Source organism: Otolemur garnettii, unplaced genomic scaffold, assembly GCF_000181295.1.
Source record: "Otolemur garnettii isolate 467f Iridium unplaced genomic scaffold, OtoGar3 scaffold00285, whole genome shotgun sequence".
In the NCBI taxonomy this organism is placed as follows: domain Eukaryota; kingdom Metazoa; phylum Chordata; class Mammalia; order Primates; family Galagidae; genus Otolemur; species Otolemur garnettii.
The window spans coordinates 256,246-283,228 of record NW_003852680.1 but is presented as its reverse complement, the minus strand read 5'-3'; the positions used below and the strand labels follow the sequence as shown (position 1 = coordinate 283,228).

General features: G+C 45.9%; 1 protein-coding gene across 4 annotated transcripts in view; it reads right to left on the bottom strand.

The window, feature by feature from the left end:
- Positions 1–4,141: 4,141 nt before the first annotated feature.
- The window catches only part of SNAP47 (synaptosome associated protein 47), a 48,801-nt gene continuing 25,959 nt past the window's right edge, over positions 4,142–26,983 (bottom strand). For 2 of the 4 annotated variants that reach the window (XM_023508872.1, XM_023508873.1), the window contains exons 4-5: positions 23,397–23,521; positions 6,048–6,194 (exon numbers count right to left, since the gene is read on the bottom strand). In XM_023508872.1, coding sequence (XP_023364640.1) covers positions 6,048–6,194; positions 23,397–23,521 — 272 coding nt within the window. Of the gene's footprint in view, positions 6,195–23,396; positions 23,522–26,983 lie in introns of all 4 variants that reach the window. The other 2 variants (XM_012813626.2, XM_023508874.1) reach the window with 2 other exon arrangements.

The following is a 26,983-nucleotide window of genomic DNA, read 5'->3' as shown; positions in this document are numbered from 1 at the left end:
GGGCTGGGGATTCGAACCCACCACCTTAGGTGTATGTGGCTGGCGCCTTAGCTGCTTGAGCCACAGGCGCCGAGCCCATCCCTTTCTTTTTAGAATAGTTTTAGGTTCACAGAAAAATTCAGTGGAAAGTATAGAGAATTAATTATGTTCCCTGCCCCTTCATACACAGAGCTTCCCCCAATGTAAAATCCCCCACCACAGTGGTCAATTTACTACAATCAATGAACCTATATTGACAATTATTGTCTAGAGTTTTCATTAAGGTTCAATGCTGATGTACAGTCTATGGGTTTTGACAAGTGTATAATTCCACCATTTTAATACCAAACAGAATAGTTTCACTGCCCTAAAAATTCTCTGGGCTCTGTTGATTCATCCCTCGCTCCTCCCAACTCTGGCAACCACTAATCTTTTTACTGTCTCCATAGTCTTGACTTTTCTAGAATTTCATAAAATTGGAATCATACAGTATGCAACTTTTTCAGATTAGTTTCGTCCCCTTAGTAATATACATTTGTTTCCTCTATTTTTTTCACTGTCTCATAAGTTATTTTTTAGCATTTTTAAAATTGTATTTATTTTTGGCCGGGGCTGGGTTTGAACCCACCACCTCTGGCATATGGGGCCAGCGCCCTACCCTCTTGAGCCACAGGCACCACCCTATTTTTCAGCATTGAGTAATATTCCATTGTCTGGATGGACTACATTTTATCCATTCACCTACTAAAGGTCATCTTGATTGCTTCCAAGTTTGGACAATCATGAGTAAAGGTGCTATAAATATTCATGTTCAGGTTTTGTGTAGACATAAGTTTTCAGTACATTTGGGTAAATACCAAAGAACATGACTGTGGGGTCATATGGTAGGAGCATGTTTACTTTTGTAAGAAACTGTCAAACTATCTTACAAAGTGGAGGAGTTTGCATTCCCACCAGCAATGGATGGGAGTTCCTGTTGCTCCACATCCTCACTAGCATTTGGTGGTGTCAGTGTACTATAATTTGGCCATTGTTTTAATTTCAATTCCCAATGACATATAATGTTGAGCATCTCCTCCTTTGTTTACTTGCCATCTATGTATCTTTTCTGGTGATGTGTTTATGTTCTTATGTTCACATTTAATTGGATTTTTACATTTTAATGCATCTTATGACTTATTTGTAGTTTTGGAGAAAGTCTTTGTCAAATGTCTTTTCCAAATATTTTCTCCAATTTTGAGGCTTGTCTCATTATTTTCAGTGTCTTTTGCAGAGCCAGAGTTTTTGATTCTAATGAAATCTGGCTTGTCAATTATTTGTTTGCAGATCACAGCTTTGTGTGGCATCTAAAAAGTTCTACTATACCAAAGGTAACCTATGTTTTTCTCCTATGGTATCTTCTAGGGCACTTACAGTTTTATATTTTACAATTAGGCCTATGAGTTAATTTTTGTTTAGGGTGTGAGATCTGTTTTTTCACATGTGAATATCTAGTTGTTCCACCCTTATTTGTTGAAAAGACCATCTTTTCTCCATTGTGTTGCTTTTGCACTGTCATCAAAGGTCAGTAGACTAAATATATATATATGTGGGTTCTTTGTCTGTTCCACTGATCTATTTGTCTATTTTTAAAATCAGTATTGCACTGTCTTGAATACTGTACCTTTACACCAAGTTTTAAGTCTTGAAGTTAATCAGTAACAGTCCTCCAACTTTTTTCTTCTCCTTCAGTATTGAGTTGGCCATTCTGGGTCTTTTGTCTTTCCATATAAATGTTAGAATATTTTTGATATCCACAAAATAATGTGCTAGGATTTTCACTGGCATTGCAGTAAATCTATAGATTGAATGAAAAAAACTAATATCTTGACAATACAGAGACTTTCTGTACGTGAACATGAAGTATTTCATTTGTTTGCTTTCATCAAAATTGTATTGTTTTCTTATATATCTTACATACATTTTTAAAGATTTGTACCTAAGATTTCATCATTTGAGGTGCTATTGTCAATGGTATTGTTTTTGAAATTGGACACATCCATTGCTGGCATATGGAAAGTGATTTACTTCTGTATATTAATCTTATATTCTGAAACTTTGCTATACTTTTCTATTACATCTAGGGAGTTTTCCTTGATCATTTTTTAGATTTTCTACTCAGAAAATCATGTCATCTGTGAACAAACACACTTTTATTCTAACTTCTCAATAAGTTTATTTTTATTTCCTTTTTTTATACACTAGCTAGAGCTAACTGTAAAATGTTAAAAATTTTTTAAATGAGAAGGAACATCCTTCTTCTTTCTGATTTTATTGGGAGGATTCTACTTTCTCACCACTGCATACCATATTAACTGTGAGGTCCCATGCATAGTGAGGGAACAGGACAAGGGTGCTGTACACACTGTGAGGTCCTGTGTACAGCAGGGAGACCCCACACAAGAGAACATATGAACAAAATGAGTGGTTTCCTTGCCTGGGTACAGACAGCAGGTGGATGTAGTTCTTGTATTTTAAGGTTTTTTTGGCAATTTTGTCTCAATCTAGGAGCTTTGCCCAGTTTTATAAAAAGGTTAGTTCTTGTTTTGTGTTGTTCAGGCAGGGTCAATGGTGAAAAATCATGTGCCCATGTAAAGATCTAAATGCATTAAGTGCCCTACCTCCATCTTTAAAACAGCTTTCTTTAGTCTTTACAAATAGACCCTTGCTCTCTGGTTCATTGCTTCTTGGATAGGAAAGGGCCGTGTAGAACAGCTCTCATTTACCGCAATGCCAAATTCACATACCACTTGTCATTAGGTCTCCCAAGTGACAGCTCAGGCCAGCACTGAATAGAAGCCCCCTGTCCGGGTCCCAGCCCCACCATCTAGGGAACCCAGACACATCTTTCCCCATGTAGCTGCATACTGGTCTCATGTCCTGCTGCTTTGTGGATAAGTGTGGCCCTAGGAAGTCAGGGAGGAGATGCTGGCTAGTCTCCAAGGGTACAGCTGGGAACACTGCAGGGCAGCCCTGGCAGAACTCACACAGCAGGTTAGGTTCATTCCTCTCAGCTACTCAGGATTGTCCTGAGCTGGACGTAGACAGAGAGCAATCACCTGTGGGTGGCACAGGATGTACCTGGCCCTGCTGTCCAGAGGGAGGGTGTGGACCTGGAGGGATGCCAACGGCCTGCTTGGGGGAACACTTAGGGCAATGTGTGTGGGTGAGCATGTACACATGTATACATCTGGATGTGTGTACACATCCATGTCAGTATGCATGCCTATATGTGTATACATGTAGACCTTGTCCGTAGTATGTACCCACGTGCAGCTCGGGGTGGGAATCTTTATTCCTCATGAGAAGCCATGGACTCTGGACAAAGCCTGGCCAGCCTCTGTTGGTGTCTGGGCAGATGGTTGGTATGTCCCCCTGCCCCCACCACCAGGCTGGATGGTGCGTCTGCAGGAGCCCTGTGGTGACAGTCTTGTGGCTATCCCTGCCCTTCCCTGGTGATGGAACAGGGCTCTAGGGTCAGCCTGCCCTGGAAGGCTTGGGCAAATGCTTGCCTCCCTGGGATCCCCAGAAGAACTGAGGAACCACAGCTGTCTGGCAGCATTAGAATGAAGGGCCTCAACAAACAAAGAAATAGAAAAATGGGACTCAAACCAAAAAGCTGCACAGCAAAAGGATCAACAGAGTGAACAACTTGTTAAATGAGTGAGAATGCTTGCAAAGCACACATCTGACAGGTTCTATATAGAACTCAGCTCAACAACAAACAACCCTATTAAAAAGTGGGCAAAAGACACGCACAGTTTTTCAATAGAAGATAGACTAAAATATGAAAAAAATGCTCAACATCACAATTATGAGGGAAATGCAAATTAAAATCACAAGGAGATATCATCTCACCTCTGTCAGAAAGGCTGACAAGTCCAAAAACAACAGATGCTGGCGTGGCTGCAGAAAGAAAGGAACACTTACAGTGTTGGGGGAACTGCAAATTAGTACATCTGTGGAAAACAGTATGGAAAATCCTCAAAGAACTAAAAGTAGACCTACCATCTAGCAATCCCACTACTGGGTATTTACCCAAAGGAAAAGAACTCATTTTATGAAAAAGACACCTGCACTTGAATGTTTATTACAGCACAATTCACAATCACAAACATGTGCAACCAGCCCAAGTGCCCATCAACTGAGTGGATTAACAAAATATGGTATGTGTATACCATGTAGTATACACTGAGACCCTGGCTAGGGACTCAGCCATAAAAAGAATGAATACCTTTTGCAGCAATTTGGAAGGAATTGGAGACCATTATCCTAAGTGAAGTATCTTATCTGAGGAATGGTCTGAGAGATGGAAAAACAAACACCACATCTACTAATCTATAAACGGGAGCTAAGCGACAGGCACACATGGACACCGATAGTGGAGACTCAAAAGGAAGGAAGGTAGGTGGAGAGAAATTACCTAATGGGTATGATGCTCATTATTCAAGTAGTGGATACCCTAAAAGCCCTAACTTCACCATTATGCAATTGATGCATGTAACACAATTACACTCACCCCCCTTAAATTAATACAAAGAAAAAGAAAAAAAAAGAATAAGGACTCTTCAAGGGATGGGCCTGAGTTCCTCCTTAGAGGTTGCTAAGTATAAACCAAGTAAGACAGAAAGTAGGAAACAATCCACCAGATTAAAAAAGGAAAGAAGATGAATGTTCCTCCTAATGGTGACTTCCTGGATGTGCTCCTTCAACATCTTCTTGGACTATGTCAGTCAGTTTCAACCATGCTGAACTTCTATCCAAGGCTGGCCTTGGAGGCTCGAACAGTGACTCCCAAATTCATGTGCAGCCTCAGGATGGGCCCTTATTAGCAGGTATAATCAGTGAGAGACTTTGAGATAAGATGGTCCTGGATTAGGGTGGGCCCTGAACCTAGTGACTGGCACTCCGCTGAGAGAAAGGGGAGATTTGAGACACACAGATGGGAAGATAGCCTGAGATCACAGAGTGACCCAGAACTACGCACACCCAGAGCTTCCCAAGGAGCTACAAGAGGCCATGCAGGTCCCCTACAGAGCCTCCAGGGGGAGCACAGCTTGGGACACTTTGATACTGGGCTCCCGGCCTCACACCTTCAGTAATGATCCCTGTTATAGTGCCCAAATTTGTGAGATGTCTGCAGCTTCAGGACACTAATGCTACACATGCCAGTATGGGCAGTTCAGGTCTGTGAGCCATCTTGGCAGGACCAAGGTAGGTCAGACCCTGGCTAGGGACAGGGCTTCTATGGTAGAGTTGTCCCAGTCTGCTGTGATGGGGCAGAACTGGCCAGGGCCACCCCAATTCCCCATCCCAGACAGCCATGCACCTGCTGTCCTCAAGGGCTCCAGGGACACACAGAACCCTTTGGCAGTGAACACTGACATGAGTCTTTAAGGAATGTTCTAAAATGAGCACTTCCCTTTTATTTTAAGATGGAAATGGAGCCACGAAAGTCAAAAAAAAAAAAAATCAATAGTTTTTTTTTAAGGTATAGTCATGCTATTTTCACTTTTAGTTAAAAACTGGGTAAGAAGAGAATATGCAGGGTGCTTAGAGGATGCTCCAGAGAGATGTGCTAGACTCTAGCTTCATTCAAAGAACCTCAGGACATCTAAGAGGAAAGGTGTCTGTCCTAATGATGAACATGGTGAGTAGGTCTGTGCCCTGGGACTACAGTCATCCTGGGTGGTGGTGGTGGTGGGGAGTTCCTATCCTCACTTCATTCACAGACCATGCCTGTAGGAGCTGCAAGGAGACCCTTCAGGAGACATCTTCCTCTCATGTGCAGCAAAAACAGTAGGAGGAGGAAGGCACAGCCTTGGTGCTAGGCCAGGCCGCCTGTCCCCAGCTGGGCAGAGCAGCCAGCAAGCTGGGGCATGTGTCCCCATGGTCTCAGGCCCTGTTTGAGGCAAGTGCATTCCCTTGGTGTGTCACAGAAATGTTGTCTCCCAGGCCTTCATCTTGGGGTGGGAGACATGCAGGGCAGAGACAGGAGCCCAGTGCAGGCCTGTGGGACAAGGGCAGCTTTATGTCAGCTTTCTCATCCGCCGGTTGTGCTTGTCAATGGTCAGGGTTGCCCGGTCCACAGCTGTGGTCATGTTGTCCAGGGCCTCATCCTGTCTTTCCAGCTCTGTCTCCGCATCCAGGGCCAGCCCCTTCATCCTCCTCAGGATCTGGAGAGAAGCACAAAGTCTTGGTGAGCTGCCTCTTTGTACTCTCCGAACAGACACAGCCTGTCGTCCCTACCACATCAAGAAACTTATGTGCTTGACAACTGGGACCAGAGCCCTCTGCCTAGCTGGCCACCATTCCTGGGACTGTTCGTACTTGGGTACTGACTGCAGACTGACGTAAGCAGAACAGAGTTCAGAAAGAAAAATATCTTATCTATTGGTGTAAGATGTTTCATGCATAAACACTAAAGCCGGAACAAAACAAACACAAACATCCCAAGGCTGCAGAGGACAGAAGATGTGCAGAAGTATCAGGGGCACTCAGGGCCTGGTGAGGTGTGCAAAGTGCAAGGCAGCGTGTCTGCCACCCATGAGAATGCCATGAGATGCAGAAGGGTGTCTGCTGGGGCAAAGTGGGAAATGGCCTGCAGGCTAAGGATGTGGGCAGGCTCCATTGTTCTGGCCCCACCAGGTCTATGAACAAAATCTCACTGCAAAGTGCTGCTTCACCTGCACACTTACTAAGCCTGGGTTTGTTTAAAAACTTAAAATATCACACCTGGCAATGAAAAGGAAAACGTTTTAGAAGAAATTTTAGTGACCCACCACTTGTAATAAACATGTACCCCTCTTTCAGGAAGAATTCAGGATCACTGCTTACGTCAGGAAAAAGGATCCACAGATGCTGACCCATGTGAGGCACCCTCAGTGCTGAATCCCTATGGGTTGGGCCTTCTTCTAGGGGCTGAAGTGATCAGAGGGGAGGGAACTTAAGCCCCTAGTAACTTTAAGGAGTGATGTGATGACTCAGCAGAAAGCCAGGTATCCCAGGGTCTAGGGCAGCCCTGGCTCTTGGGCTCCAGAGGCAGGTAGCAGCCCCCAATGGGATTTAGTCATAGAGATGCCTCCTGCCCCATCATGGCCTGCCCCCTGGGCTGACCAGAGGCCTTGGCAATGCTACCTAATGATCTCTGAGCAACAAGAAACAGTATTAAGGCGGAGGTGGCCAGGAGGGAGGATGGGGCGTTGGATCCAGCTTCCTCCATGGGAACACATGGCTCACATGAGATCACAAATGTGAACAAGCTGTGAAAACCAAAAAGGGCCCTGCCAGGGTGGCTGCTGCGCCCAGAGGAACCCATACCAACCCCATGTCCACCCCTCTCTGCAGATAGGGGGTGAGGGCTGGGGTCACTCCAGGGTAAGGCAAGGTGGCAGTGAGGTGAGAAGAGACACGTCGCATTTTCCAAACACAGTGTCCTTGCTGTATTCTTTGTCATGAAACAGATGAATAAACTCCTGGTTCGAGCCGGAGTCTCATCCTCTGGGAACTGGTGGAAACTCCATCAGTTGAGTCATGACTTAGAAAACTGGATGGGGCTCTGGAAAGTATATGGTGGGGTCAGCAGCCGGGGGTGGGGGGGGCTGGTGACCTCATACAGTAGGTCTTTTCCATCTTCTGCTCCCATGAGCTCACATGGCTGGTACCCAAGCCCTGTAATAAAAAGGAAAGAAACCCGCAGCTCTCTACTGGGGTGGCAGGTTCCTCCTCATCTGCTCCAACTTTTGCCATGATCAGAGGTATCCTGCTGGGAACAGCCACACTGCACAAGTCTAAATGCTCAGGACCTGTGAGGAGGCCTCGCTGGTTGGGGACCCAGATCTGCTCAAGGCTCTTCTCTGAGTCCTTGTTAACTATATTTTAAAGTGTGACTTAAGTTTATTTTAAACTGAAATATCCTTCGGAACTATAGCTGGGGAGATTGGGGAGATGGGTTTGTAGGGATTCTACCCCATGGGAAGCCCAAGTCACTTCCAGAACCCTCGATATGAATGTTTCCCACCAGCCACTCACAAGTCCTGCTACCTCCATGGCCATTTGTTTTTATTTTATAGTAACAGTGTGTGTAGTAAATCGGGAAACAAGAGAGACAAAAGTTGTCCATAATCTTGATCACTGCTAGTCAGCCATCAGTGCTGCTATGGCATGTTTTCATCCATCTTTTTCCCCTATTCCTATATCTATATACTCGCCCCCCAAAACACAAATTTGGGATTAAAGCACACGTACAATTTTGTTTTCTGTTTTTTCATCCCCTAGCTGTCCTAAATAAAAGGTAAGACTTTGGATACCTGTGTAAGGTACCCTGACATTGCTCTAAGAATGCTGCCCACTTTATCTCAGCTATGTCTCAAATTTACTACTGTATGTCTCACTAAAGAGGCAATGTGCTCCTAGCTCCATCTCAGCTGAGTTGTTCACAGCAGGCGGTGCTGCGGGCACCACAGGGACATGCCCCTAACATGATGACTCAGGCCATATCCTAGCACCCAGCAAAAAATCGCACGTCCCTTTCAAGGCAGTAGAAAGGCCCTTGACACATCCGCGGGAGGCCAGGCCTAGGCCCCGCACTGGCCCCCAGACATGAGCATCCACAGCAAGATGGCCACAAAAAGGTAGGCTCAATAGGCCACTTCCTGTTTTTTCATACCCACATGTTGACACATTAAAAAAATGACAGGTAAAATTAATTTAACAAAGTATTTTACTTAACCCAATGTCCAAAATGCCATCATTTTAACGTGCAATCAAGATAAATAATTACTGATGCTATATTATATTCTTTAACATCAAGTCCTGATGTGAGTGTCACACTTAAGAGCGCATCACACTTGGAGTGGCCACCAGTCTAAGCAGCAGGAGCTATGTAGAGATACAACCATAGCACCACACAATGCCTGTCCACCCCAAATGCCCTACACTTGCATCCACCACCCCCTCAAAAGGGTGGATGATAACTGTGTGAGACAATGGATGTGCTAAATGCCCTGATCTGATCACTACACATTATATCTATCAAAACATCACTAGGTACCCTACATGTATAATTATTAATATCTGTAATTGAAAAATGATGTTAATTTCTTAAAAAGAGGCTGAACGAACTACCTTTTTCCACTCCACAATCAAATAATGGCAAAAGCAAAAATATCTGTATTCTGGGCCTTTGCCCAATCAGATACACATATAATTGTGACCATGACCAGCTGATCTGCCAATAAAAGTTGGGGCATTTTACGTTGTACACGGTCAGAATAAGGCTGGTTCCCATTCAATGTTTTGATTTAGAGAAAGTCTCACCAAGCAGAGGACCTTAAAAAACAGAACGTGTTCCAAATAGCCCGTTGAGACCCTCAGCCCGCCTGCCAAAATTGCACTAGAAATTAATACTATGAAACTACAAAAGAGATCTTTACGGCTGCAAGGTCTGCAAAGAAAATTCCTACGTTAACCTTCAAACTACTGGTGCCTGTGGAATACTGGTCCAGATTCTTTTTCCTTTCCGAAAGGAGCTGAAGTAATTAAATGGCATCGTGTGCATTCCATATAACAGGGGATGGAAAGAATGGAACACATGAAGTCTGGCCAAGCCTTAGAATGGTTGTTCCTCCTGTGGCCCAGGATGACAAGCCGTCTAGTCATCAATGTGTGATGCTGCCAGGCCCAAAATATTGCATGGCCTCTGGGAGCCCATGGTGGACTTGTCTCATACTCTGAGCCACCAATAAATAAGCCCAGCAACCATCTCCCCTCCAGCCAGCTCTACCTTCATAGAAATTGCCTGGTTAAAGGCCCTTTGGATTTGGTGAGAAACTTTCATAAACCTTGAAGGACACAGTCCACATACGCACAGACAAGATGCAAAAATTTGCATAGGATTGCAGCCTAGTAGAAGCATTTTGAGAGAAATTATAGGAGCAGGGAGAGGTCTTGGGCTCCACCTGGCCACATATGCCCAATGGGCACTGAGCAGTGAGCTCTGTGGTCTGTGAGCAGTGTGTCAGGTGCCCATGTGGTGTTGGGAGCCAGGAAGGGAGCAGCCGTAAGTGACTCAAGCAGGAAGTGGAAACAATGTGAATGGACGGAGGCTGAGGAGGGAAGTGGATGCCTGTGGGCCCTAGGATGGCACAGGAATCACCTCCATGAAGCTCTGGTGGACTCAGACCTAGTGCTGCCAGTGTTGTCTGATCTGATAGGGATGTTACACCAGGTATACACAGAGCAAATGTGGGGAGAGTCCATGCTTTTCAGCATTTCCACTTTGCTTATAAAGACAAAAACTAAACTACGGACAGATAGCTGGATGGAGTAGAGTGGGTTTACTTCCTCAACATATGGGTTTTACACACATATACTATTGGGGTGCAAGAGGAGGACAGGAGCCTAAAGTGTCCCTGGCTATGTGTCCACAGCCCAACTGTAGCCCAGGAGGAACCCACTCCATGGAAAACAGGGTCTTGACACTTCCAAAGTGTCTGTGAGCTGTTAGTTGTCTCCACACACAGCCTAAGAACACAGCCTGTGCTGCTGTGCCTGGCCACATAGGCCAGAATTCAGCAGAGCATGCTACCCCAAGTGCAAGTCCACTGTTAGCTAGAGTGTCTGCCCCCAGCTTGTTATTAAGCTGACTCACCAAGGAACTGTGAATTTTCTTGCAGTGAGAAATTAGCAACCATTTAAGAACAGAGCTGGGATAAATCAAGCTGTCTGCAACTCGAAATAGTTCTACCAGTTGGGGCCATTAACGTGCTGCAGAGGTAGTTAAGAGGGGAAAAGTTGGCTTTCGCCCCGTGGCCAAAGCCCTGGAGGCCATAAAGAACACTCTCGGCTGCAATCTGTCACACTCGGCACTCACAGACCACCCTGGGCCTGCATAGTCCCCTCCTGCATTCCTGGGGGCCAAGGTGGTCTGGGTTCCCCTCCTCAGGACCCCCCAGGCCTCACTGTTCTTAGGGGCCTTTGAGATAGACGACTGCCCAGCTCACACTTTCACGTGTCCCTTAGCCTCACCCTGCCTCTGCTGGACCCACAGGTCACAAGCAGCCAAACTTGCTCAAGGCCTGGACACAGAACAGTGGGGGACAAAGGAGGTCCTAGGAACGGCCTGGACTGCCCAATTGGATCAAATGCACACTTCCCACTACAAGACCACAAGAGAGTTTCCCATTAAGAGAACCAAATGTGTAGGAGAGCAATAAGCTCTTACCAAATGAAATACCTGATTAATTTGAAGCGAGTGCCGCTCAAAGTACATCTCACATATAGACATGAGGCCCTCAGCAGTATCTCAAAAACAGGAAACAAACTGAAAATGCATTAAAACGTGGCTCTTGGCCAGGTACAGTGGCTCATGCCTATAATCCTAGTACTTTGGGAGGCTGAGGCAGGAGGATCGCTTAAGCCTAGGAGTTTGAGGTTGCAGTGAGCTATGATTGCACCAATGCACTCTAGCCTAGACAACAGAGTAAGATCCTGTCTCTTAAAATTAAAATCAAATAATAAAAAAATAGAAATAAAATCTTAAAACGTGGCTCTTCCAATTGAAAGGGCCATAGCTCATAGTGTGCCTGACATTTTTTCTGGTGGGTGCCAGTCTTGAAGTAGGACAGTGCTCTGTGGAAAGGGGATGGGAAAAGCGCCTAGTACTGGTGGCGTCAAGCGGCCCAGAAGCACAATGGTTGACCTGCCATCCACACCTGGGCTACTAGGACAGCAACAGGCCCAGTTTCCTGCCTGTTGCCACTGTTCTTATCCATTCAGCACATACGGATGAGGCTGTATCAAAGACCACACAAAACCTACTTCCTAGACTGACCCAAAGCCCAGATGACACTTGCTATTTTTAAAATCTGTTAAACAGATGTCAATAAAAGACAGAATATGAAAACAGAAGACCAACAAAGAGAAAGAGGACTGAAGAGCACTGCAGACCCATTAGACCAGACTATGCAGGATGCTCACCCCAGAAAGCAGCTCCCCACCCTTCCCATGCATATGGACACCCCAGGACAGACCGTATACCACACTATGGGCCAGAGCTAAAAAGACTGAAATAACAGGAGGTATATTCTCTGACCACTAGAAAAGAAGTATGAAAAATCAGAACCCTGACAAATTAAAGGGAAAGGAAATTGGTGAATTCTGTGAAATGAAAACATGATATACTAAAATACAGTCAATATGGTGCTTAACCACTCACTGGGACAACCTACTGAGACACTTGTCCTCAGGTAGTCTCATCACCTTGTGAATAGCAAGCACAGTGTCCTGACATACCTGGGTCGTACAGCCACCACTCACCTGGGCTCTGTGGTACAGCCTTCTGCTCTTGGGCTGTAGCAAGTAACATGCTAGACATTGCAAGTAACTGTGACACAATGGTAAGTATTAAGTATCTGTGCATCTAGACAGATCTAAACAAAAGAAAAGGTTCAGTAAAAATACAGTATAAAAGGTGGTAACTCCTGGGCGGTGCCTGTGGTTCAATGGGTAGGGCGCTGGCCCCATATACTGAGGGTGGCAGGTTCAAAACTGGCCCCAGCAAAAAAACAGCAATAACGATTGCAGCAACAACAACAACAACAACAACAACAACAAAGACGGTAACTCCATGCTCGCTTAGCATGGAGAGAGCTTGCAGGAATGGATGTTGTTCTCGGTGAGTGAATGTGAAGGCCTAGATGTTACCATGCACTACTGTAAACTTCATAAAGTTTCAAACTTCAAACTTGGACAGTTTGCCTATACTTAACCTACTTTTTTAAAAAAAGCTTTTCTTCAGTAATTAATTAACCTTAGCTCACTATAACTTTTTACCTTATAATTTTTAAAAAGTTTTAATAACTTTTTAACTCTGTGATAACACTTAGCTTAAGATACACACTATGCAGCTGTACAAAAATATTTCCTTTCTTTCATCTTCATTCTGTAAGTTTTTTCCTGTTTTTAAAATTTTTAATTTTTTTACTTTTCAAAAACTTTTTTATTAAAATCTAAGACATAAACACATATTAGCCGAGGTCACACAGGGTCAGGGCATTCAAAGGATAGGATTTTTTTAGCTTTGCTATAATCTTTTTTTTATTTTTTTGAGACAGAGCCTCAAGCTGTCCCCCTGGGTAGAGTGCCGTGGCATTACAGCTCACAGTAACCTCCAACTCCTGGGCTCAAGCCAGTCTCCTGCCTCCGCCTCCCAAGTAGCTGGGACCACAGGTGCCCGCCGCAACGCCCGGCTATTTTTTGGTTGTAGCCGTCATTGTTGTTTTGGCGGGTCTGGGCTGGGGATTCGAACCCGCCACCTTATGTGTACGTGGCTGGCGCCTTAGCCGGTTGAGCTATAGGCGCCGAGCCGCTTTGCTGTAATCTTATAGGACTAGTGTGGTATACATGGGGCGCTGTTGATGTAAATGTCATTGTGCAGCATGTGACTGCCCCAGCAAACTGAACCAACGTGATACTGATTCTGGAGTACAGGCCTTCAGCAAAAGAAAATCCATGTGATCCACTACCTCGACAGATTGAAGACAAAAACCACACAATCATCACAACTGACGCAGAAAAGACATTGCCAAACCCTACATCCTTTCATTATTTAACAACAACAACAAAAAAAGAACTCTCAGAAAACTAGGAATAGAAAGAACTTCTTCAACACGACTAAGGGCATTTGTGAAAAATGCACAGCTAACAGCATGACCCTGAAGACTGAAACACTCCTTGGAGATGATGAAAAAGAAAAGGACCACCATACCACAGCAAGGCCTGGCAAAGGAGGCAAGAAAGAGGACCCAAGTCAGAAAGGAAGAGGCAAAACTATCTCCGTTTGCAGACACCATCATTGTAATGGAGAAAATCACAGAAAGACTCCACAGAAAACTGTCAGAACTATAAAACAAAACTAGTGAAGTTGCAGGCCAGAAGATCAATACAACAAAAATCAGCTAGGTTTCACACAGCAGTAATAAAGAATCAGAAGAGGTTAAGAAAATAATTCCACTTACAACATCATCCAAAACAATTAAGATATCTAACTATACATTTATCTAAGGAAGCGAAAGACTTGTATACTGAAAACTACAAAACTGTGCTGAAAGAAGTTAAGAAAGAATGGAAAAAAATGAAAAGACACCCTGTGTTCCTAGATTGGGAGTCCTAAGATTGTCAAAATTGCGATACTTTCCAAAGCAATTTATTCAATGCAATCCTTATCAAATTCGAACAGCACTTGTTTTTTTTTAAAGAAATGGAAAAGCTGATTCTCATATGGAACTATAAAGGGCCTAGAATAGCCACAAGAATTTTGAAAAAGAATGAAGTTGAAGGACTCACACTTTCTAACTTTAAAACTTACTATGAAGCTATGTAATTAGAATAGTGACACTAAACCAGGGAATAGAATTAAGGGCTAAACAGAAATAAATCTAAACGTCTACGGCTAATGGATTTTCCACAAGGGTATCAAAGACCATACAATGAGGAAAGAATTGTCTGTTTACCAAATTGTGTTGGGAAAACTAGATATCCACAAACAGAAAGATGAAGTTCTGGGAGGTTGGAGGTGAGTGAATCGCTTGAGATAAGGAGTTTGAGACCAGCCTGAGCAAGAGAGAGACCCCATCTCTAAAAACAGCTGGGGCTTGGCGCCTGTAGGTCAGCACCTAGGGTGCCAGCCACAAACACCAGAGCTGGAGGGTTTAAATCCAGCCTGGGCCTACCAAACAACAATGACAACTGCACCAAAAATAATAGCTGGGCATTGTGGTGGGCACCTGTGGTCCCAATTACTTGGGAGGCTGAGGCAAGAGAATCACTTAAGCCCAAGAGTTTGAGGTTGCTGTGAGCCGTGACATCATAGTACTCTACCCAGGGAGACACAGTGAGGCTCTGTTTCAAAATAAATAAATAAATACATAAATAAAAAGCCAGGCATTGTTGCGGGTACCTTTAGCCCCAGATATTCGGAAGGCTGAGGCAAGAGGATCACTTGAGGCCCAGAGTTTGAGGTTGCTGTGAGCTATGATGCCAAGCACTCTACTGGGGGCAAGAAAGTGAGACTGTCTTAAAATACACACACACACACACACACACACAAACAAAAATACAAAACTATAGAACCCTTAGAAGAAAACTAAGTCTTCATGACCTTGGATGAACCCGGTAATGGACTCTTACATCTGACACCAAAAACACAAACAATAGAAGAAAAAAATATAAACTGGATTTCATCAGAACTGAGTTTCTGTCACATTATAAAGAATCCGGGCTCAGCACCTGTGGCTCAAGTGGCTAAGGCGCCAGCTACATACACCTAAGGTGGCGGGTTCGAATCCAGTCCGGGCCCACCAAACAACAACTGTTGCAACCAAAAAATAGCCAAGTGTTGTGGCGGGCGCCTGTGGTCCCAGCCACTTGGGAGGCTGAGGCAGGAGACTCGCTTGAACCCAGGAGTTGGAGGTTGCTATGAGCTGTGATGCCACAGCATTCTACCCAGGGAGATAGCTTGAGGCTCTATAAAAAAAAAAAAAATCTAACTCACTTGTCACTGGTTCCTGGAGGGAAAATCTAAGTCTTGGGAATTTCCCAAGTAACAGGAGAATGTCTGCTATCTCTGCTGTTCATAAGCCCCTGAGACTATGCCTACATTTACAGTAATGCAGGGACACACGGGCACCTAGCTAGCTCCAGGATGGCACAGCCAAGCAATAAGCCATACTGAGAACACCAGCACCTCCTAGCAGATGTTAGCTGGGAGGCAGTAGGGGCTAGAGACCACACCACTGCTATATGAAAACCCAATGAAACCTCGGGATATTGAGCCTCCATGGAGCTTCCCAGAGGGTGATGTGTCAATTCCACAGGGAGGGAATGGGAGCGTCATGTGAAGGCCCTCCTAGACCTACTCTCAGTGTTACTTCATTGTTCCTGTAAAATCAGTGCTTTCCTGGGGTATGTGAATTGTTCCAGTGAATAATAAAGGCTAAGAGGGGTCCTAGAAAACCCCATTTTGTAGCTGGAGAGTCAGAAGTGTGAATGACCTGGGGACTGACTGCAGATGGCATCTCATGTGGGACAGCCTTGCTGGGGCCACGGCCTTTACCTTGTGGAGTCTGTGCTGACTCTGGATGGTTAGAGCCTGAATTGAACTGCAATAAATCAGCCTGGTGTAGGTGTCAGGACAGCATCAAAGGATATTATTAAGAGTCAAAGAACAAACTATGGAATGAAGAAGAGGTCTGCAAATTATATCTCATCAGAGCCTGCCATCTAGAATATGTAAGGACTCCTTCCACTGAATAACAAGAGGAAAACATAAAATGAAGTTATATAAGGACCATAGGAGATTGGGGCCTGACATCTAAAATATATAGGGACTTCTTCCACTGAAGAAAAACGCAAATGACCTGATTAATAAATGGGCAAAGGATGTGAATAGACATTTCTCCAAAGAGATCCAAATGGCTTATAAGTACATGATAAGAGGCACCACTGGCCATCAGGAAAATACAAATCAAGGCCACAGTAAGATATCACCTCACAGGCTGGGATGACTGGAATAATGTTAAGAAAGGAAATAAATGTTGGCAAGAATGTTGTTGGTGGAAATATAAAATGGTGCAGCTATGGGGAGCAGTTGGTGGTTCCTCAAAAAGCTAAGCCTAGTATCACCACTCAATCTGGCAGTTTCACTCCTAGGGGTACAATCATACCCCCTTAACCATGGTTTCACTTTCTATAGTTTAAATTTTAAATGAAACCAAAAATATTAAATGAAAAATTTGAGAAACAAGTTGTAAGTATTAAATTACACTCTCACTGTTCTGAAATTTCTCCCATCCTGCTGTGTCTGACAAGGACACCCACATGAGTGTCTATCTCAGTCACTTAGCAGATGGACTATCGTGAAATCACAGTCCTTGTGTTCAAATCTTTATTTTACTTATTAATAGCTCCAAAGTACAAGGGTAGTGATGTTGGTATATTATTGTAATTGTTCTATTTTATTATTCTTATTGTTAATCTCTTACTGTGCCTAATTATAAATTATGCTTTATCATAAGTATTACAGAAAAAAACAGTATATATAGCGTTTGGTGCTATCTGCAGTTTCAGGTACCCACTAGGGTCTTGGAGTGTGTCCTCCACAGATAAGCAGGGACTGCTGTATACTCAGTGAAATGAAGGTGAGGACTCAGACATTTTGACATGAATATTTGTAGAGCTTATTCACCATGTACAAAAAGTAGAAGAGTAGATAAACACAACATGGTCCATCTATACGACAGAACGTTATCCAGTTATAAAAGGGAGGGAAATACTAACTCATGCTATGGCATGGATCAGTCTCAAGGACATCACGCTCAGAGAAATAAGCCAGATAAAAAAGAACAAATCCCATGTGATTCCACTCACATGGGAAGGACCTAGTCATCAGACTCACAGGGACAGAGCAAAGGGTGGGTGCCAGGACTGGGGGGCAGGGGCAGACACATGGGGCTATTGCTTAGCGAGAACAAGGTCTCTGCTTGGGATGATGAATAAGTTCTGGGAACAGCGATGATGGTTGCACAACATCCTGAATGTAGTTAATGTCACTGAAATGTACACTTAACAACGGTTAAAATGTCAGAATCTGTGCTATGTATATTTTTAAAAAGTTAATAAAGAAGAATTTCACACTGCTATAAGTTACCTCCTACAGCCAGGTATTCAACAAGGAAATAACTGAACACTTGACCTAAAGACCTGACCCTCATTTGAGTGATGACTAGGAGACAGGGATGACAAATCTTCCAAACATAAAGCCTCCCTGGGGCACTTAGTCTCTTCTTGTGGCCAGGAGCTACTCTGGGCAGAGACTGCTTGGACCCCAGCAGCCTGGAATCCTGCGTCCAGTGCAGGCCCCCATGCCCACAGCTTCCTGGGTGGTCCTTATTGACACATGTGGGCATTCAGGACACCCCAGGGTTACACACTTGGCCTCGACTCCCTGTCTCTGCCACCCTGAAAACCATGGCCCCATAAGTCCCACAGCCCAGGGTTGGCTCCACAGCTAACATGTATAGTACATGGAAGTTCCAAGGGGCTATACATGTGAGTGCAGCTCACCTACAACAGCAGAGAGCAGGAAGGGACATATGTGGGCATCCTGTGTCTATAAAAGGAGCATTCTAGGCTACCAGTGGCTCAGCTGATCAATAAAGCAGAAGGGAAAAATGGATGACTATTCACAACTAAGGTGTGCCGTTTCCCTAGGATGCTTCATCTGGGCTACGATAGTCGTGTCTGAATTAAGGACACCCTGGAGACACATGCTGAGTCCAGGCCCCACAGCCCCTCACAGGATGCAGCCTCCTGTGCATGTGGGTAGCAGAAGCTGCATAGGTACCTTGTCCTCTTTTCTGTAGATTAGCATTTAGAAAAGACACAAGTTTTTCTATTTTTAGTAGAGATAGGGTCTTGCTCTTGCTCAGGCTGGTCTCGAACTCCTGAGCTCAAGCAATCCACTCTACTCGGGAGGCTGAGGCAAGAGGATTGCTTGAGTCTGAGAGTTTGAGGTTGCTGTGAACTATGATAATGCCATGGCACTCTACCAAGGGCAACAATTGAGATTTTGTCTCAAAAAATTAAGTAAATAAACAAACAGAAAAGATGCAGGATACAGTGTTGAGAGCACTGATAAATGACTATACAAAACTAAAGTAAGAGACCTTGGGATGGGATGTATGGGTCAGCTCAATGCTACTATCATATCAAAGCCATTAATAAAAGCAGCATCACAAAACCTCAGTAACCCCCAAAGGCAACCTCCAACTGTGGCCCATAATACTGACTGAACTCAACAGCCTGGAAAAGCTCCAGAGGAAAGCTCAGGACAGTAAGAGAACCTTAGTGAAAAAGAAAAATAATCCTGGAATTATCCCAGTTCTTCTTGCCCATGATCTCCAATGATTCCAAACCACTTATAGGATATGACCCAAACTTTTCTGCCTGGCTGGCAGTTGCTGGTTGCACTGGTTCAGCTTACTCCTGCAGAACCTGCCCCATTGTGCCCTCTGCCCCATGAATTCTGCCTAGCCATTTCTTCTGCTACCACCCACTCTCCAACTTACGGATGAGCAGCGTGCATGTTGGGTGCACGCAGGACTGAGAACAGTGTCCCGGGGCAGGTAGCTCCTTCTGTGACTTGGGACCTGCAGGTACCCAAGATGCAGGGAACCGTCACCCCTCACATGGACAGTGAGCTCAGGGAAGCCAAGGCAGTTGTTTCAGGTTCAGAGACACTTCTAGCATATGATTATCACTTAATTTTTATTTATTATTTTAGAGACAGGGTCTCTGTCACCTGGGCTAGAGTGCAGTGGTGTCATCATAGCTCACTAACCTTGAACTCTGGGCTCAAGTGATCCTACTGCCTCAACCTCCCAAAGTGCTAGGATGATAGGAGTGTATCACTGTACCTGGCTGAACATGATTATCTTATCTGACTAGAAAAGGACATAGATGAACTGCGGGGAGGGAGGGAAATGGACCAGGGAAGAAGACTACTGCAAACTATAAAAGAAAGAACATAAAAAGAAGGAAAAAGACCTTAACTTCTTAAGATAGTTTCACAGCAACCGGGGCACTCCAGAATGACTTCAGGGACATTCCAGCTAACTGCCAGAGCAGGTCCACGTGGGCCATGGTGCTGCTGAGCACACAATGGGGGTTTTACCATAGACACAGATGTGAAGACAGAATACCCGGGTCCTTGAGAGCCTCAGACAGCGCCCAACTGCCGAGTCCCTGCCACGTCCTGATGTGAGCCCTACTGGCCATGGTGGGTCTGATCAGATGCCTCCCCCAACACTGATCCACCAGTCTGCTTCCCACTGAACTTACTGACTTTGAAGTGAATGAATCACCCAGTTCTCCTTTTAATGTTTGTGTTTGTGTTCAATGTTTTGAGTTTGAAGTTAATGGAGATTTCACAGATAGCAGTAGACTGGCTTCTCTGACAGAATCAGAAAGTCCTTGTGACTGGCACCTGCTGGGACAAGCCACATGTGCCTTTCCGTCTAGAAAGGGTGGCCATAGAGCAGACACCATCCCTACAGCAGCTGGACTGTAGTATTCACCTGGTTTCTCCCTGGAGACACAGGGAGACAGGATGGAGAAACACCAAAGTGGAGCAAGACAGAGAAGTGGGAATTAGGAAGAAGTTTCCCTTGAGCCCGGAATGCCCTGAGGGAACAGCCAAATGTCATCTTTTGTTCCATTGGGTCCTAGGCTCCAAGTCCATGGCCTGGCTGTTCTGAGGAGGGAGCAGACAGAAGAAGTGAACAGAGGGGTTCTGCCAAACCCACCTCCCGCAGTCTTCCCAGCCACCCGCCCACCACAGCCACAGTGACGCAGGAGCCGGGGTGGACCGCAGACCCCAGGCCTTGCCACGCCAGCCCCTACCCGGCCCCTGCCTGGCCCCGCACAGGCTCCAGCCATCCTCTGCCTTGGCAGCTCCAACTGCAATCCACACCACCAGGACACGTTTCAGCGTGATGGCTTTAATAGCATTTGCAACAAAACCACAGCTGGATGGAGGAGGGTTTCTTGCATTTTTGTTTTCCCCAGAAATTTAACTCATTCTGAATTACGTTTGGGTTTCAACTGTACAGCTAAGAATTCTTCTCTAAATAGGAAACATGTGTTTTGCTTCAAAAAGACAATCTCGTGTGAAAGTAGGTCGTTGCTGTGAAGGAGGCCCACATCTAACCAGTGCACTGCTCTCACTCCCTGTGTCCCAATGGATCCTTCCCGTCCCACCACACTGATGTATTTTGATGTCAGGGTCCTGACTGCTCCCAGTGTTGAACCCCACCAAGCTCACAGGATGCCTCAGGACAACACCTGTGCTGTCACAAGAAAAGACAGTAACCCAAATGGTTGTTGGGGAGCCCTGTTCTACTCTTTGTCCATTCATGCTGACATCTCTCCACTCCTCCCTGGCCTTGAGGTAAAGGGCTTGCTGCACATTGTGTCAGAGACTGGATGTCTGAAAACTGGAGGGCCCTTTCAAATTACATGGCTACCATCTGAACTAACACGAAAAAGTCCCATTTTTCATTCAAAACTGGTATTCCCATGTCAATCTAAACACAACAGTGAGAAACAGGGACAGCATCTCAGCGGCAGACACCTTTATGTGGAGGAGGGGGCATGCTCAGATTCAACTAGCCTCAGGCCCACACCCTCTCAGAGGCTCTCAAGATGGCCAGGGAAAACCCAGGTAAGCAGGTTTGCCTTCATAGCATTTGGGCTTCTCAAAAACCCCAAGCAAACAAGCCCTATGCAGAATGAGTTCAGGAGTCAATGAGCCTATGAGAAAAAGTGACTAGCAACCTGCAGAATGTGCTAGTGACAGCTAAAAAGCAGCACTTTTGTGTGTCACTGCTAAAAATGACTAAGTGAGACCAGGAGGAAAAAGTGACAAGTGATGCCTATTTAAAATATCCCATAGCAAAGATGAACACTTTTTTCCCAAAAAAGGAAAGAGCTGAGCTCAAAGGAGTTCGTGGTTACGCAGACACAAAGAATTAGTTTTTAAAAGCAGGTTAAGAGATATGCCATGTTTATTAACCTCCTAATGAAAGTGGATAGAGCTGCCCACAAGACACTCTATCCCAAAACAGGGCTGAGCCTAACATAGACTTAGGCCTACCTACTGACTTGACAGGGTTCAGAGATAGATGGCCGGCACCCCACTGTGAACACAGACCATAAGATCCAAAGCACATAGTCTCAGCAGAGCAAACAACTTTGCTTTTTCAACAAAGTGCCAGTGAAAAAGACAGGACAGGCTCGGTGCCTGTAGCTCCATGGGTAGGGCACCAGTCACATATACTGATGAGGTGGGTTTGAACCCAGCCTGGGCCTGCTAAACAATGACAACTACAACAAAAAAAAAGCTGGGCGTTGTGGAGGGTTCCTGTAGTCCCAGCTACTTGGGAGGCTGAGGCAAGAGAATCGCTTAAGCCCAAGAGTTGGAGGTTGCTGTGAGCTGTGATGCCACACCACTCGACCAAGGGTGACACAGTGAGACTCTGTCTCAAAAAAAAGACAAGACAGAGGGAAGCTGTACATGATGAGGCACTTTGCTGGTGTGATGCACACCTTTCAGGCCTTGATTTCAACAAACAGCACATGCTGGAGCAAGATAACTAGGCTGATTCCAGCACTGACTTGATATCTGATAATATTAAGGAATTGATTTTTATTTTATTTATTTCTAAAGGTAAGAAGGCATTATGGGGCAGTGCCTGTGGCTCAAAGGAGTAGGGCGCTGGCCCCATATGCCAGAGGTGGTGAGTTCAAACCCAGCCCCGGCCAAAAACTGCAAAGAAAAAAAAAGGCATTATGGTTATTTTTTAATGGTTCTTATAAGGTACATAGTGAACTAGCTACAAATCAAACAATATGATGAGTACAGCCCCAAAAATTATCTGAAGAGAAAGCAGTATGTTATCCAGCAATAATACAGAAAGAAAAACTTGTTATATTGGGCGAGGTATGGTGGCTCACTTATAATCCTTACACTCTGTGAGGCCAAGGGAAGTAGATTGCTTGAGCTCAGGAGTTCAAGAGCAAGAGTGAGACCCCAACTCTACTAAAAACAGAAAAAAACTAGTCAGGCATGATGGTGCACGCCTGTGGTCCCAGCTACCTGAGAAGCAAGAGGATCACTTGAACCCAGTAGCTTGAGGTTGCTATGCACTATGATGATACTATGGCACTCCACCTAGGGTGACAGAGACTCGGTCTCAACAAACAAACAAACAAACCGAATTTTTACATCAATTAAATTTCAGCTTCGTAGGCATAAAGTGGTAAGCCTCTGAGACTGAGAAGATGGCTCACCTTGACAGTATACAGTGCCCATGCAGAACGCACACACACACAGCAGGCATACATGCGGAATGTACACACATGTACATATACAGTGCATGTGCATACCACACACAACACACACGTGTGCATGCCCATGCTGAGCACACATGCACACTACACACACAGCATGTACACACAGGCCTGTATGCACAGGCCCAGTACACACAAAGTACACCTAAGATACATACAGGAGCACAGGTAAATGGGTGAAGGTGGTTGCCAGGGCAGCTATGTGTGTGAACATTTGTCTGTGTGCCACAAGGCATGTGGACTCAGAATGAGCACTGTCCATGCTCCCCCCTGCAGCTCCAGCACGTGGGTAACACAACACCTTCTAGGTGTAGCTAGTTCCAACCATGTTTTGGTCAGGAGGGAAAGAGAGCAGCCTGTGGAGGGCAGGGGATGTCAGATCAGCTACCAAGGCTCTGAGGACACCTTACCTGGGCCAGTTCCTGGGCTTCCCCCTCTGAGAGAAGTGGCCGGTTCATCTGCAGCTGTGTTGGCCCGCCCTCTTGGCTCCCTGCAGTTGGCTCTCGGTGCACGGTGAGGCCCATCAGCCCGGATGCTGAAAGGGAAAAGCATTGCCAAGGTTGGCGGTGACATCTTCCGAAGGTACTAACTATTACAAGCGCTCAGGACTTCAGAGAATGACATCTGGGAGAGTAACTGCTCTGCAGCTGGGTGGGGCATCCCCTCTTATGTCACTGGTCCTCTCCCTGGGCCTCTGCAAGCCCACCATGTGAGGGAGAGTCTGCAGTGCTGCAAATACTGGGTGTGGGGTAATTCTATAACTCTATAATTCTATAACTCTATAAGAAAGGTCTATAACTATAGAAATTCTGTAACTCTATAACTCTCATAAGAAAGGTCCTTTATCCAAGAGTGGCCAGTTTTTGTTTTGGGGTTTTTTTTTTTGAAAAGAGGTTAAAGATTTGAAGTATAAAACACAAGATTCACTTGCCCCTGCTGAAATGCACACAGAACATAGCACTGGGAAAGTGCAGTGATATCTGAGTTACCCTGCAGGATGCTGGAGTTCTGCATAGCACAGGCAGTAGCCACTCACCCAGGCCAAGTGAAGCTGAACATCCACATTGGCTGAGGTAGGAGTTGAGTCAGAGATGCTCTGTGTCATGGCACATGGGGTTGTGGCTCTAGGACACTTGCAGCTGAGCAGTCTCACCCCAGGTAGCAGGTGCTGGCCATAAATAATGCAGGTGGTGATAACTGCCCCCTCCCCCTGCAGTGGCCACCTGTCCTTTATTTAGAGAGCTGCCTCCAACAGCAGCCCCAGCACCTCCCGGCTCAGATAAGGACTCAATTAACATCTCTTGTTTGTTCTTCTCCATGGCACACAGCTCGCTGACATCTGTTTGAGGATGCTGGGAATAAGTCGGGTGGATGGGTGAGTGGCCTTGGTGCCCCTCCCAAGGTCCCATGGAGAACAGAATCCACACTCTCCCAACAGTGGGAGGAGATGGGGTAGCCTGGGAGTGGCTGCTAAACACAGCATCAGAAGAGAAGGAACTACATCTCGGGGGTGAAAGCTCTCAAGGGCTGGGCCTGGCCAGTCTCCAAGACATCCATAGAGATCCTGCCCTCCACAGAGGAGAAACTGTCATCTCAACGCACCCACACCCCTCCAGCTCCAGTCTTATCATTTGTTAAAATTCTCAAATTCACCTTCCCTGGCAGCTCTGGCTAAGAGGATCAGCCACACCTGGATCAGCACAGGGACGTGGGTTTCCAGGGAACCCTGAAGAGGGACAGGATCTGGGCCAGATGGAAAGAGCTCAGGTACCAACCTCAACCTCATACCTACCACACAAGTGCTTCCCAGAATCCTACACCTATTCTACTCTTCAACAAAATCTGGTTGCAAGCCGCCATGTTTATAACCTGTGAAACGCGTGTGTACAGATGCAGCTCCAAAATTCTGCCCCAACCAGCACCTGAAGGCTTGCTAATTAGCACTTCTGCTAATCAGGACTTTCTCCAGCAGGGACCTCACGGCCATAGCCCCACTGGGTCTTAAATGATGGCACCTGGGGAGAAGTACCTCTCTGAACTGGTCAGCAAGGATACCCTGACTGGACTGCGCTGGGCTGGAAGACAGAGCAACAAGAAAGGAGGCATCCATCCCTGAAAACTATCAGCCTGGGCCAGAGACTACAGACTAACCTTCACCTGCAGGACAGTGGCTCTTATAGCCCAGAGTGGGCATCTTCCCTCCTCAGAGCACCCAGTGTTCTATGCAGGCCCTGCCAGGTCCCCATGTGGTCTCCCACCTTCACATGCTGACCTGTTGGCTTCCTGCTCTCCTTGGCCCCTCCTCCAAATGGGATCCCTCAGCCCTGAAGCATGCCTTGAGGGCACAGCCTCCATGCCCTGGCTTACACTTAAACACCTGAAGACGCATCACAGAAAGATACACATTGATCATTCCTGAATTTTAACAAATGGGATTTTGCTTAAATCCCCAGAAATCTGAAACAGAAGATGTTCCTAATTCCATGCCAGTGGCTAGAATCCAGCCATTCTGGGACCCCTGTGGGCTCCCATTGGAACTTCTCTGCCTCAAAAGATGACCTGAAGCTCCTGACCTCACAGAGACAACCCCAATTATCCCTACAATACTGGCCTGTGTTCCTGCTGGCCTGGCCACAGTGGTGCCAACTGCTACTATAAGGACAGGCAGATGTTCCTAGGAGGAGAAAAAGCCTAGGCAAGGTTCTAAGGGACTGGGGCTCAGGCAGGAGGTTCATGGGAGGGGAGTGCCTAGAGGTCTTTCTGAGAAAGTAACTGGTGGCCAGCAACAAAGAAACCCCAGAAAACAGACATAGCCCTTAGAAAACACTACACTCGGCCAAACAGAGGGTGTGGGAGGGCTCTGTGCACTGTACCTTCCTCTCAAGCCCACAGCCTGGACTGACCATGAGAAAATAAGAGACAACCCCCAAAGGGCCATCCTGTACCCTAGGCCAGGCCTCCTGAAGGCTGTCACAGCCCCAGGGCCCAGGAGATGTCTCGAATAAGACAAAAAATGGGCTCTAAGATAAGAAATAGGTGAACACAACCATCACATGAAGGAAGGTGTTAACAAATGGGTAGGGAGCCAGGGAAATACAGGGACTCTGTACTACCTCACACCACTTCCTGTAAATCTGAAACTGCTCAAAAATAACAAGGTTATTTTAAAGATGCAATGCAGAAAAACAGCAATTTACAATGGCACGTCCCACGCCCAACATGGCCAGTGGGGGCCCAGGCCAGGCTGTGACTTCTATCCATCCAGCAAGCACTGACATCACCACTCAGGTCTCTGGAAAGTCTCCCTGCCCAGAGTGTCACTCACAGGACAAGCGCCCAACCCAGCGTTGCACGACTGCCACCGTGTGGCCACCTGGGAGTGGCAGGAATTTCTCAGACATCAGTCATGGTTTCCACCTCCCAGGGCCTAGAGTTTCTAGCCAGGAGCAGTAAACAGAGGAATTAGAATCTACTGTGACATGTGATGACAACAACAGCAAAGTGGCAGCAAGAGAGAAGCCCTAAAAGCCATTTTGGTCCCTCAGCACTATCAAGATCCCTCAAACAGAACTCCATTTGCTGGGGGACCCCAGTTGACTTCTTGATTGCATGTGGTCCCTGTGCTGTGCAAACCCCAGTTCACCACCTGGGGGCCCACCCACACCAGAGGAAGGAGCACCCAGATTTGGCCCCACTGGACAGCTCAGGACAGGGCGTCAGTACTAAGATGGAGCTGTGTGCCATCACAACACAGTTCAGCACATCCCAAACACCTAGAAGTAACTCCAGTGGTAGTCATGCTGTAGCCCATAGTAAGTCACATCACAGTTACTCAAGAAAACCAAGGCCCAAGCCCTAGGTAGTGCTGTGCAAATAGCTACAGATTCTCCCTGTGGCTATAGCCCATAACCTGTGACCGTAGGTAGGAGAGACCACCCCAGATGAACAATGAAACCTAACCCCAAATATGGAATAATCTTTTTTTTTTTTTTTTTTT